The 12,779-nt window shown below is 42.9% G+C and overlaps 1 protein-coding gene across 2 annotated transcripts in view; it reads right to left on the bottom strand.

Moving 5' to 3' along the window:
* The window catches only part of EXOC2 (exocyst complex component 2), a 256,237-nt gene that overhangs the window by 198,905 nt on the left and 44,553 nt on the right, over nucleotides 1–12,779 (bottom strand). For both annotated transcript variants that reach the window (XM_081086203.1, XM_081086202.1), the window contains exons 2-3: nucleotides 11,771–11,931; nucleotides 1,901–2,077 (exon numbers count right to left, since the gene is read on the bottom strand). In XM_081086203.1, the coding sequence (XP_080942329.1) occupies nucleotides 1,901–2,077; nucleotides 11,771–11,888 (295 nt within the window). In that variant the 5' untranslated portion in view covers nucleotides 11,889–11,931. The remainder of the gene's footprint in view (nucleotides 1–1,900; nucleotides 2,078–11,770; nucleotides 11,932–12,779) is intronic.

The raw sequence follows: 12,779 nt of genomic DNA on the forward strand, positions 1-12,779 counted from the left end.
ATGGATGACTGAATATAGATGATGTGGTTCATACATACAACAGAATACTATTCAAATAGAAAGCAACCAATGAACAAACAATACAAACTACCTCATAGACATAAACAACAGTATGGTGGTTACATGAGGGGAAAGGGAATGAGAGAAAGGTTGAAGAGAGTAAAAGATAAGAGGACAAATATATGGTGACAAAATGAGAGTAGACTTTGGGTGGTGAGCACAGAGTGCAATATACACATGATGTACTATAGGATTATATACTTGAAAGTTATATAATGTAATTAACTAATGCCACCCCAATATTTAACTTTTAAATGAAAAAAAATTTAATGTGTTGAACACTTACTTTGTATAAGGGGGTTATGCTAAGAATTTTCCGTGTATCTTTTAACTCAGTTATTTTCTTACTAGAGGCCCGGTGCACAAATTACAGCACCAATGGGTCCCTCAGCCTGGCCTGTGGGAACGGGCCAAAACCTGCTCTCCGACATACCCTGAGGGTCCTGGATTGCAACAGGACACAGGCCAGGACGAAGGACTCTACCAGTGCATGATCGGGGCCGAGGAGGGACACAGAAGGTTGGCCAGCTGGGGAGGGACCATGGGAGGGCTACAGGGCATGTCCGGCCTGTCTCTCTCAGTCCCAATCGTCCAGACCCCAGCAGCAAGCTAACCTACTGGTAGGAGCATCTGCCCCCTGGTGGTCAGCGCACATCATAGCAACTGGTGGACCAGTCGAATATCTTCCCCATGGTGGTCAGTGCACGTCATAGCGAGCAGTTAAGCAGCCTTCACATATCATTAGCATATAACGCTTTGATTGCTTGAACAGATGACTGGACAACAAGACACTTAGCATATTACGCTTTTATTATATAGGATCATCCGATGCAGATAATCTTTATTAATCTTTATTTTTTACAGTATTACATATATGTCCCTTTTTTTCCCTATTGACCCCTACTAGCCTGCACCCAACCCCACCCCAGATCTTCACCACACTATTGTCTGTGTCCATAGGTTCTCTTAACTCATTTAATCCTATAAGGTAGATAATACAATTAATCCACTTTTACCCATGACGGAACTAGAAATCAAAGTTCCACAGTTAGTAAAGTAAAGATCAGATTAATATTCAGAGTCTGGCTCCTCAGACTATGTTCTTAATTACTCTAATACATGGATGGGGAACCTTTTTACTGCCAAGGGCCATTTGGATATTTGTAACATCATTCGCAGCCCATACAAAATTATCAACTTAAAAATTAGTCTGCTATATTTGGTCAAACATTTAACTAACTCAGAGGTCAAATATATGATGCCTTGGCAGAGCCAGACCAAATGATTTCATGTGCATTATATGGCCTGTGGATGGATATTCCCACTACTATTCTAATATGAGAAAGTGGGTGTTAAGTGTATAAAAATGTAACATGTGCTATGGGATATTTTTAGCTTGAAAGGCTAAAGGCAGCTCCAGATCTAGCAACATTTTGTCCAGAGCTAAGAGGAGAAAATAGCACATTATTTAGATAATCTTATTGCTAATTTGGCCAAATCAGTAAGTTATTTCACTTTAAATCTTAACCATATAACAGAAAGAAAAGAAAGAAATTCAAGAAGAAATGTACTCAAGAACAAGGAACTGAAATTGTCGTATCAAAATGTTAAGCAAACAGATTTTATAAAGTATTTAGAATGACAGTTATGTCAGGATAATTATCCTTAGGTGCATTTTCGAAAGTAATACATATTTTAACCAATACGCTATTCCTGTAAAAATAAACATAAACTGAGATATAATAGTGGGTAAATTTTAGACTAATTTAATAGTTCTAAATTTTAAAAGAAACCCCATTTTTATTTTCATCTTCAGAATAACATGACAAAAGATAGATACCTATTTTTTCAGGCTTGAGGAGCTTGAAAGAGACAGTTGAGGTTCCTTTGCCACCTGACTTGGTTGTGACAATTATGTCTCCTTTGTCATTTTTGGCTTGTCCAACTCGACATACTATTTTACTTGCAGACATCCATTCTGCTGTCAGGAGGCAATTATGTCCACAAATTGCCAAACCTGAAAAGAAAAAAAGCATACAAAGTTCAGAAGAACAATGATAAGAATTAATCATGTCTATTACATAAAAATACAATTCTACTTTCTCCATTTATTAATACCAGACCTTTTCAAGAACTGAAAAATAAATCTAGAAATAACATTTCCTTGTTCCCTTATTCCTATTATTGAATACTAAGGGCAGGTGCACAAATTCGTGCACGGGTGGGGTCTGGCCAGCCTGCCCCGATGGGGGCCCATTGGGCTGGATAGCGGGGGGAGAGGAGGGGATGGGAGGGGCTGTGGGAGGTTAGTTGGCCAGCCCCACCCCCGACTGGGGAGTTGGGGGCCCATCAGGGGGCGGGTTCATCCGGGGGAGGGACCGCGGGAAGTTGGCCAGCCGACCCTGTCCCAATCAGGGTGTTGGGGGCCAATTGGGGGCAGGGAAAGATGGGTGGAGGGGCCGCAGAGGGTTGGCCAGCCAGCCCCACCCCGATGGGGTGTTGGAGGCCAATTGGGGCCCAGATCAGGCCTACTGGCTACTGCAGTGCGGGTCATAGACACAGGTCATTCCAGTAGTTCTGGTCATTCTGCCATTCCAGTCACTGGGCTTTTATATAGATATCCAACATTTTTTGCAAATATACCAGTCTCTCTTGATTTTTGTCTAAATTTTTTATTCTAATACTATATTTGACTTCTTTTAGATTATATTTAAGTTTATTCAAACATGAATGGAATTAGGTTATAATGCCCATAATAATAATGTATAGGTATTAGATCAGCGGTCACCAATCTTTCGGACCTCACGGGCCACCAGTAGTCCACAGACCACTGGTTGGCAACCGCTGCTCCAAAGGTTTCCTTAAACCAGTGGTCGCCAACCTTTTGGAGCTCACGGACCACCAGTAGTCCGCAGACCACTGGTTGGTGATCGCTGTTCTATATTACTTAGACTAAGAGAATCTTAAATTACATTAATGTATATTAGAAGGAAAGTTATTGCTATTATTAGAAATCTAAGTTATTGTTATAAAATTCTAAAGGATAGATGTATATATCATTCCCTAAAAACATATTTATACATCTCCCTGAAAATAATATTCATATACTTTTACTAGTGTTCAATCATACATGGTGCAACAGAATGAACTAAAGTAGATTATTTATTATAAGCACAGCCTGGAGTCTGGTAAATCCAGTAAATGTTCTCAGGCATTACTGGTTAACTATTTCATTTTTTTATTTCATTATTATTCCTCTAACGATAACTCACGCTGCCTTAGTGATTCCCTAATGATACTGTCACTACATTACATTCTGTTTTCACAATAAACTCGCACTCCAAAAAGGTCAACACATGCCTGCCATCTCAGGCCCCAATTCCATGTAAATTACAATTTAGGCAGTAACCAAACAGATAGGCCCTGAAAGATTTTAGTGAGGAAGACATGGCCCCAGGCAGAACACTGAAATACCACCATGTGTACACACTGCCAGCTAGTCTACTAACTGATTTCTTCTCTATTTTCCATTTCCGCAAAACAGAGACCAATCTATCTATACTAATAAAAGGGTAATATGCTAATTAGACAGGACATCTTCCAGGCATCCTACCAGACAAAGCCATGGCGAAGGGGGCCGAGGCAGAGGCTATTGGGGGCAATCAGGCCAGCAGGGGGGAGCAGTTAGGGGGCGATCAGGCTGGCAGGGGGGAGCAGTTAGGGGGTGATCAGGCCAGCAGAGGGGAGCAATTAGTGAGCAATCAGGCCAGCAGGGGTGAGCAGTTAGGGGATGATCAGGCCAGCAGGGGGGGGACAGTTAGGGGGCAATCGGGACAGCAGAGGAGGGCAGTTAGGGGCAATCAAGCCAGCAGGGAAGGGGAGTTAGGGGCAATCAGGACACAGGGGGACAGTTAGGGGATGATCAGACTGGCAGACAGAGGCAGTTAGGGGTAATCAGGCCAGCAGGGGAGGGCAGTTAGGGGCGATCAGGTCAGCAGGCAGACGCAGTTAGAGGCAATTAGGCCAGCAGGGGAGCAGTTAGGGCAGTGGTTCTCAACCTTGGCTGCACATTAGAATCACCTGGGAATCTTTTTAAACTGATCTCTGGTGATTAGAGACAATCAGGCAGGCAGGTGAGCAGTTAGAAGGCAGTGGTCCTGGATTTCGAGAGGAATGTCTGACTGCCAGACATCCACCGAGGGGGTCCTGGACTGGAGAGGGTGCAGGCCAAGCTGAGGGCCCCCCCAACCCCCGCCTCACTAGGAATCCTACCCATGCACAAATTTCATGCACCGGGATTCTAGTATAATAAATATTCATGGAGAAAATAAACCAATATGTGGCACAGACCGGGAAACTTCACATTTTCCTTTTTTATTATGTAAGAGTGCATACTATTCAGCAGTCAAGTTTGGTAAATATAATTTTTTTTTCCAGGAACACATGCCCAATTTGGTTGAAAAAATGTAGGGAGGGATTCATGTTCTGTTATATAACTTAAAGCACTATTTAGTAAGAATGTTATATTAACAATAAAGGAATAAAAAACAACTACATTTTTAAGACATCCATTGAAATAATGAATTTTAATGATTCCCCTCAAACATTTATTATTTATTCATGTATGAAATTTTGTCTTACTAATAAAGCACTTAAAGGTTTCTGTTGGGTTTTTAAAATATGTAATGACATTCACATATTTTTAAATGCATTCATAATTCAAAATTATTTTTTTCCAAAATGGGAATGTCTTAGATATCTTTCCTGTTATTCAATTTTTGTCACAAAAAAATTAAATAATTTAAGAAACTGAGTCCAGATGATGTGGTTCAGTGTTTGAGCATCGACCCATGAACAAGGAGGTCACAATTCAATTCATGGCCAGGGCACATGCCCATGTTGCAAGTTCGATCCCTAGGAGGGGGCAGGAGGCAGATGATCAATGATTCTCTCTCATCACTGATGTTTATAACTCTCTCTTACTCTACCTTCCTCTCTCTGAAATCAATAAAAACATATTTTAAAAAAAGAGATTGAATGCATCTCTAGAACTCCTTCCCACCTCCAAGATAAACACTGTGAAACACTTCAATGCATATTTGCTCAAATAATTTTTATACATACATAAAGCAGTCTGTGTATTTTGTAAATGAATGGGAATTGTTTTAAATTACAAACTATTTAATTATAGATAACAGACATTTTGATATCGCTCAGGGAAATATGTATTTTTTTAATTTTACTATTTCAAAAAGTATTTCAAAAATTACTTCAGAAAGGAGAAAAACTGAACAACAAATGCCAGGGCTTAATGTAAAGTGATTCCTAATGTAAGTTACCTGATAGAGAACTGCCTTATGATTAAAAACGAGGAATGGGAACAACTATCAGCAACAGAGACATGAAGTCTTAAAAACATGTTCAGATGAGCAAACATGAATAGATACCCATAATGGTTCAACTTGAAAAACTATTTCCAAAAAACAACGGTAGATTCATTTGGTCATAGCTGCTATCAGTGTTCCTCTGATTTAATATATATTCTTCACTTTAACTGAAATAAAATAATCAAATAATTTTAAACATAGATTCGAATGGATCACTTAAAATGTCATGAAAATTAAATAGGATCATAAGACCACTTCTTAATTTTGTAAGCACTTTTGCTAAGTTACTGAAGGCTACGGAATCTGCTTCATGAAATATAATAACATCTTTTTTTAAAGTAACTTGTAGAATTCCAAATAAAGTGTTTTTATAGTGTTTTACTTGGCTAGTGTAGATATCATCTGAGTTAAAAACACAAACAATTTAGTAGGTTAAGTTTGCTTTTTTTAAAAATGGTTTCACGGTTATGCATAGGCAGGTTGAAAGATGAACTACCAAGGTTTATAAAAATAATACACATTTAGTCAAATAGAATAATATTGCCAAAAACTAAAGCAAGATTAAAATTTACATAGACTAGTAACCATCATTTTCAGAAGGTCACAATGACTGCCAATTAAAATGTGGGATGTAATCTATGGTCTCTTTTCATACATCCTGGGAATTTTTCCCCTTTGGACAAAGAAAATTCTGGAATGAGCTATATAAAAAACCAAGACATAGGATTAGATAAGACTATCTTCATAAGAATAAATGTTTTATTTACTGAAGACTCAAAAACTATAACTACAGAAACAATATAAAGTGTTACATTTAAATAACACTAGCAAAAAGAATTAGCTGGGTAGTGAAAAATTCAGTTATTAATCATAGTGTGGAGCTTCAGTTCACTTTCTCTCTCTCTCTTTTTTTTTTTTATATATATATTTCACCGATCTTTCACAGAGAGGAGGGGAGAGGGATAGAGAGTTAGAAACATCGATGAGAGAGAAACATCGATCAGCTGCCTCCTGCACACTCCGCACTGAGGATGTGCCCGCCACCAAGGTACATGCCCTTGACCAGAATCGAAACTGGGACCCTTCAGTCCACAGACCGACGCTCTATCCATTGAGCCAAACTGGTTAGGGCTCTCTTTCTCTTTTTAAAGGGTTTTCTGAATGGCCAAAAAACAATCTGCTGATCACAAGCTATAATGCAAGAAAAACAAGTTCCAACTCATAATCTCCAGTTCTTTACCAAATTAATAAATGAATCAAGAGAATGTCTGAATCCAGATAAATGTATTTGGGAAACCAGAATATATATTCGGTAGCATATACTAGTCTCTCCCTTCTTCATTTTCAATGGTTTTATATTCCCTCACAGAGTTCACAGGAAAATAAGCTTAACTGACCATACAAATATATTTCTAATTTGCTCTCTTCCCTGGCTGTATCTCACACTCATTTGTATTTAAAAAACAGAAAAACATGATTAGGCTCTTTATAGACGAGACTTAGTGGTCCAAAGCATTTTTTTTTTAAATTCCAGAAGACATTAAGAAAAGCTATGAGTGAGAACCACTGACAAACACTGATGCTTAAGTAAGCCAGAGTACAGGGTCTCCACAGACAGGAGAAAAACACTATGCAAACCAACATCTATATCCTATATAATAAAGAGGTAATATGCAAATTAACCCTCATACCCTCACAAGATGGCTGCCTACGACCAGGCTGGCAGGCGGGTTAGTTAGGGATGACCAAACAACTGAACAAGCAGGCTGCATGGGGCGACCAGGCCGGCATGGGGGTTAGTGAGGGATGACCAAACAACTGAACAAGCAGGCTGTGTGGGGCGACCAGGCCGGCATAGGGGTTAGTGAGGGATGACCAAACAACTGAACAGCAGGCTGCATGGGCCGACCAGGCCAGTGGAAAGGCTGTGAAGGGTGACCGGGCTGGCGGGGGGGGTGGACAGTTGAGGCGAACAGGCCAGCAGGGGGGTAGTTGGAGGCAACCCAGCCGGCAGAGGGGAGACAGTTGGGGCAACCAGTCCGGCAGGGGGGACAGTAAGAGGTGACCAGCCGGTGGGGGGGAGGGGCAGTTAAGGGCGACCAGGCCAGTGGAGGGGTGCAGTTGGGGGCAACCAGGCCAGCAGAGAGGGGCAGTAAGAGGTGACTAGGCCGGTGTGGGAGGCAGTAAGGGGTGACCAGTCCGGCAGGGGTGGGGAAGCAGCTAGGAGCAACCAGGCCGGCAGGGAGGGGATAGTTGGCAGTGACCTGGTTGGCAGCAAGGGGTAGTTAGGGGCGACCAGACCAGCAGGGGGGGAAGTTAGGGGTGATCAGGCCAGCACATAGAGGCAGTGAGGGGTGATCAGGCCAGCAGGGGGTGGGCAGTTAGGGGTGATCAGGCAGGCAGGCAGGTGAGTGATTAGGAGCCAGCAGTCCAGGATTGTAGGAGGGTTGTCCGATTGCCGGTTTAGGCCCAATCCCCGGGTTTGGGCCTAAACCAGCAGTCAGACATCCCCCAAGGAGTCCCAGATTGGAGAGAGTGTAGGCTGGGCTGAGGGGACCCCTCTTCCCGTGCACGAATTTTGTGCACTGGGCCTCTAGTATATATATAAAAGCCCAAAACCCGTTATGGTGGAACAACCAGGACGACCCGTAACTATGACATAAACTGCGGTAGCCAACAAGCCTGATCCGGGTCCTTCCACCCTCCCATCCTCAATTGGCCCCCAACAGGAGGAGGAGCTAAGTGGGGAGCAGAGCAGGTAGCAGCTCGATGGAGTTACAGCGGTGGTGGCAGCGGCGGTGAGTACACCACTGCCTCCCAAGCCCCGAGTCCTGGGGAGTGGGGGGAAATGGGGGGCAGCAGCAGGGAGTGCTGGCCAGTCCAGCCACCGCACCTCCATCCACCCAGCCACCATCACCACACCCAGGGACCACCAGCCATGGCCGTGCCACCCGATCCCCAAGAAGAGCTGCTGCCGCTAGCTGGCCCCAGGTCCCAGTGGTTTGGGGACCAGGAGGGAGGGGAGGATGAAGTGGTGACACCGAAAGCGGCGAGGCCAGCACCACAGGTGGGGGAGTCCGGCTGGGCGTTGGGCGCTAGGGCCAGGGAAACTGTGCCCTAGAAACTTGGCTTGAACCCTGCCTGGCCGCCACCTGTTGTCATGGAAGCTGCATTGACAGGTAAAGTGGGCGGGCGGGCGGGGGCCGCAGCCCCACGAATGGCATCGGGGACCAGGATCCCCAAACTGCACCCTCCCCACAGTGCACCTCTGCACCTTCCTCGAGCTTCCCACCTTAGCACCAATCTCCACCCCAAGACCCAACACATACCCTGCTTCACCACAGGTAACTATAAATGTAAGCAGATCGGTCAAAAACCTGGATTTCATTTTCCCAAAGACTTGGAAGAAAACAAAATACTATTAATTCTTTTATTTAATGATCATCATTATTCTGGCTTTTAAAATGGTCCTTAGAGGCAAACCGCAGCACCTGGTGCTAGAGTGCCTGTGTACAAGTTTCTTCCTTTTGTCAAGGGGTTGGGGCTATTAAGGGGCTGTTAGCGGCCTCTTGGCCAGGTGCAATGATTTCAGGGGACGCGTTTGCACTCATGCGCGCCAGCAACCTGGACACTGACAACAAAGCGACGGGCAGGCCCGCTGTCCCTAAACCCGGCTGTCCGGGGCATACAGATGACTTAAACCAGCCCTTTGATCCCTCCATGAATCGCCATACCCTACTCCCTCATTGGCCCCCTCCTCCCATCCTCCATTTCTCCCTCTCTCTGTGCAGGAAACAGAAATCCCAGGGTGTGTATGTCTAATTCAGGAGGGTCAGTGTTGCCAGAGGGCTGGGGGTTGCCTTTTGTTCCCAGTTGCCAGGATGGAGAGAACACTGACTCCTACAGGTAGCACTGAAACTTGCAACCCCTTCAAGAAGCCGGCCTGGCTGTGGTGTTACAGGACTTGGGTGGGGAGTGGGTGAGGTTCAGCTTACAAGCAATCTGGCCTGGGCTTCTGAAAATTGCCTTGGTTCCACCTCCCTTTTCCTGTCTCCACAGCTTCTGAACCATAGCACTCAGGTGTCCAGAGGGACACCATAGAGGGTCTGAGGCATCCTGGCCCAGGGTTGCGGGAGGCACGTTCCAGGAGGAGCTGCTGGCCTGGTAGTGCTGTTTTTCTAGGGCCTGGGGAAGAGGGTGCTGTGTTGTGTGCCCTGAGAAAGCTTTGTTGTGGTAGAATGGGAGTGAGTAGTTTTAGAAATGTAGCTTTCCAAGGCCTGGGGTGGTGAGCGCTCCCAGCGGAGGGGAAAGGCAGCAGGACTGGCCTTCGCACTCTAGGCAGCTGCATTACGGGAACCTCTTTATTAAGCCACTGGCTCTTACTGGTCATGTGGTGTGGCCTTAGGCAGCTTTAACTCTGCTCCAGTACAAGATTTGAACTGAGAGGAGGCGGCTTGGGGAGTGCGTTGAATAAAATGGCAACATTCTGAATGGAAGAGAAAAAACGACCATCTTAACAACCAAAAAAAGAAAAGAAGACTTAAATTTGAAAAACCCATTTGTCCTATGTTAATTATTATATGAGAGGTTGAGGGTGGGGTTGGGGAGGAGCAGCGAGGGGAGAGAATAAAACTAAGATAGCTGCCTGGCCTTTCAACTTCTTCATCTAAGGTAAGTGGAAACAAGACTCTTTATCATTGCAAATTAAGATGGCAAAAGATAATAGGTAAATAAAGGTACCTTTTTTTGTTGGTTACCATTACCATTCTTTGATGAGGGTAGCTCATGGTTCAGAACTTTTACCCACCATCATCAAAGTAAATTATTTCTTTATAGACATGGCTTACCTCCCATTAGTGTCACCAGGGTCTGGTGGATTAGGGAAAGGAAGCCAAGTACCCAGTGTTCAGTAATACTATCCACTAAAATGAGTTGCTATTTATACAATGTTTACAACAACTCCAGCTATCACAAAGCAGGCACTTGCAATTTTCAACATCATTATCATAATTATTATTGCAGAAATACTGTACTTTGTTAGCTGTCATAGGGGTTTCCTATCCTAGGCAACAAATCTATCTACATAAAAGCCTAATATGCAAAGTGTTCCCTTGAGAGTTTGACTGACTAGGAGTTTGATCGCTCACTATGACACGCACTGACCACCATGGGGTGGTGCTGAATGAAGGCAGGCCCCGGCCAGCAGCCAGCAGCCGGGGAAGGGAGACCCCAGCCGGCAGCTAGCAGCTGGAAGGCCCTGGCTGGCCCTGATTGCTGGCCAAGCCTAGGGACCCTACAAGTGCATGGATTTCGTGCACTGAGCCTCTAGTCCAGTGGTTCTCAACCTTCTAGCCCTTTAAATACTGTTCCTCATGTTGTGACCCAACCATGAAATTATTTTCGTTGCTACTTCATAACTGTAATGTTGCTACTATTATGAATCGTAATGTAAATATCTGATACGCAGGATGGTCTTAGGCAACCCCTGTAAAGGGTTGTTCGACTGCCAAAGGGGTCACGACCCACAGGTTGAGAACCGCTGCATCTAGTCTAATAATATTTATGCTTGTCAACTGGATGCATAGTTTTCTGTCATTCATGTCCTTGAGCTTAAAAAGATTAAAAAAACAAAATGACCCTAAAAACTAAAATCTAGCTTGCTCTAAATATGTAAATATTAGGGGAGCCTAAATAAAAAAGATAGATTAACATTGGTGAGAATTAGTCTGATGATTTTTGGTTGTAAGAGTCCAGGCTTGGCAGGCAGAGATTGTATTTCAGAATAATGGTGGTGCTCTCCAACATGATAAAGCAGCTACATGGTAGAGAAAAGGAAACAAATATCTCCAGGTCACCTGGTGGGATAGTCTCTTTTGGATGGAGTAAGAGCCAAATGGTACTGATATCACCAGGAGATGGAGTTTAGGTTTAATTTAAAAAGCAAGAAGGAACAGAAGAGGCATAATTCCCAGAGCTCTTGAGAAAGAATACAAAGTGTTGTACAATCAAAGAAAAACTAAAGAGAGCAAAAATAGCTAGGAGACTTTAGGCAATCTAAGCAGGAGAGAGCAAAGATGAGGAAACAGGCAAATTTCCACTATGGGAAACTTTCTGAAGGACTTTAGTGAAAGACAATATAGATAAAATCTTAACAGAAAAATCACAAAATCAAATAATTTCCTTATTTTTATTCAGATCATTTTGTACAGACCACAATAATGTTTTCCTATCACCTTCACTATTTCAAAATAATATATCTTGCCTCAACTGTCTAACATAAAAATGCATTTACCATGGATACACAACATAGTCCTGGCCCTTACCTATGAGGTCGGTTGGGCCAGTTCCCAGGTTTTCTCCTCTAATTGTGACCTTGGTCCATGGTATTCCTTCATTTGGAGAGATGCCTGTCACAAGGGGGGGTTGTCGTGAACGAGACATTGTGATTTGTTGAGCAAACTGAAGATCTAGTAATAGAGATAATCTGTTGAAAGATAAAAAAGGGTTAAAGCCAACTGAGATAAGCACTCAAAATATAAGAATTCTAGACATTAGGTACCAAAACATAAAATGTATTCTTAAACAGTAGTCCCGAACTTTTTGGCTGCCTGCCAACATCTACTGAACTTTAAGTTTACTAAGAACACTCTAGATCAGTGGTTCTCAACCTTCTTAATACCACGACCGTTTAATACAGTTCCTCATGTTGTGGTGACCCCTAATTTCATTGTTACAAATTGAACATAATTAAAGCATAGTGATTAATCACAAAAACAATATGTAATTATATATGTGTTTTCCGATGGTCTTAGGCGACCCCTGTGAAAGGGTAGTTCTACCCGCAAAGGGGTCGTGACCCACAGGTTGAGAACCGCTGCTCTAGATCAAGCATGTCAAACTCACAGCCCACAATGAATATTTTTGCGGCCTACCCAATATAATGGTATGTAATCAACATTTTAATAAAAATTTCGTAACTTAATTTTTATAATATTCTGTTACACAAAATTATTAACCAACTACAACATCTGCTAATGACTGATTACTATAATCAGGTTGCATTTATTTCCTTTATGCGCCTTGCGCGCAGGCACGCCATTTCTCTCCACTATTACTAGCAGCGAATATTTTAGCAGCCTATTGTCAAGTCATTAGTCTTGTACTGATTTGTTTGGTGTGCGCAAAAGTAAATATTTCACTTTCGGAGAACAAGAAAAATAGGTTTGTGTTACGATTATTAATTTGTGCAGTTATTTAGTGTCTGGTAAGTTAATGTTCAAGAAAAATATTTTTTATTAAAATGTTCTATTATTTTATGTAAATGATTACTCA

The sequence above is a fragment of the Myotis nattereri genome (genome assembly GCF_964212035.1).
Source record: "Myotis nattereri genome assembly, chromosome: 3".
Classification (NCBI taxonomy): Eukaryota; Metazoa; Chordata; class Mammalia; order Chiroptera; family Vespertilionidae; genus Myotis; species Myotis nattereri.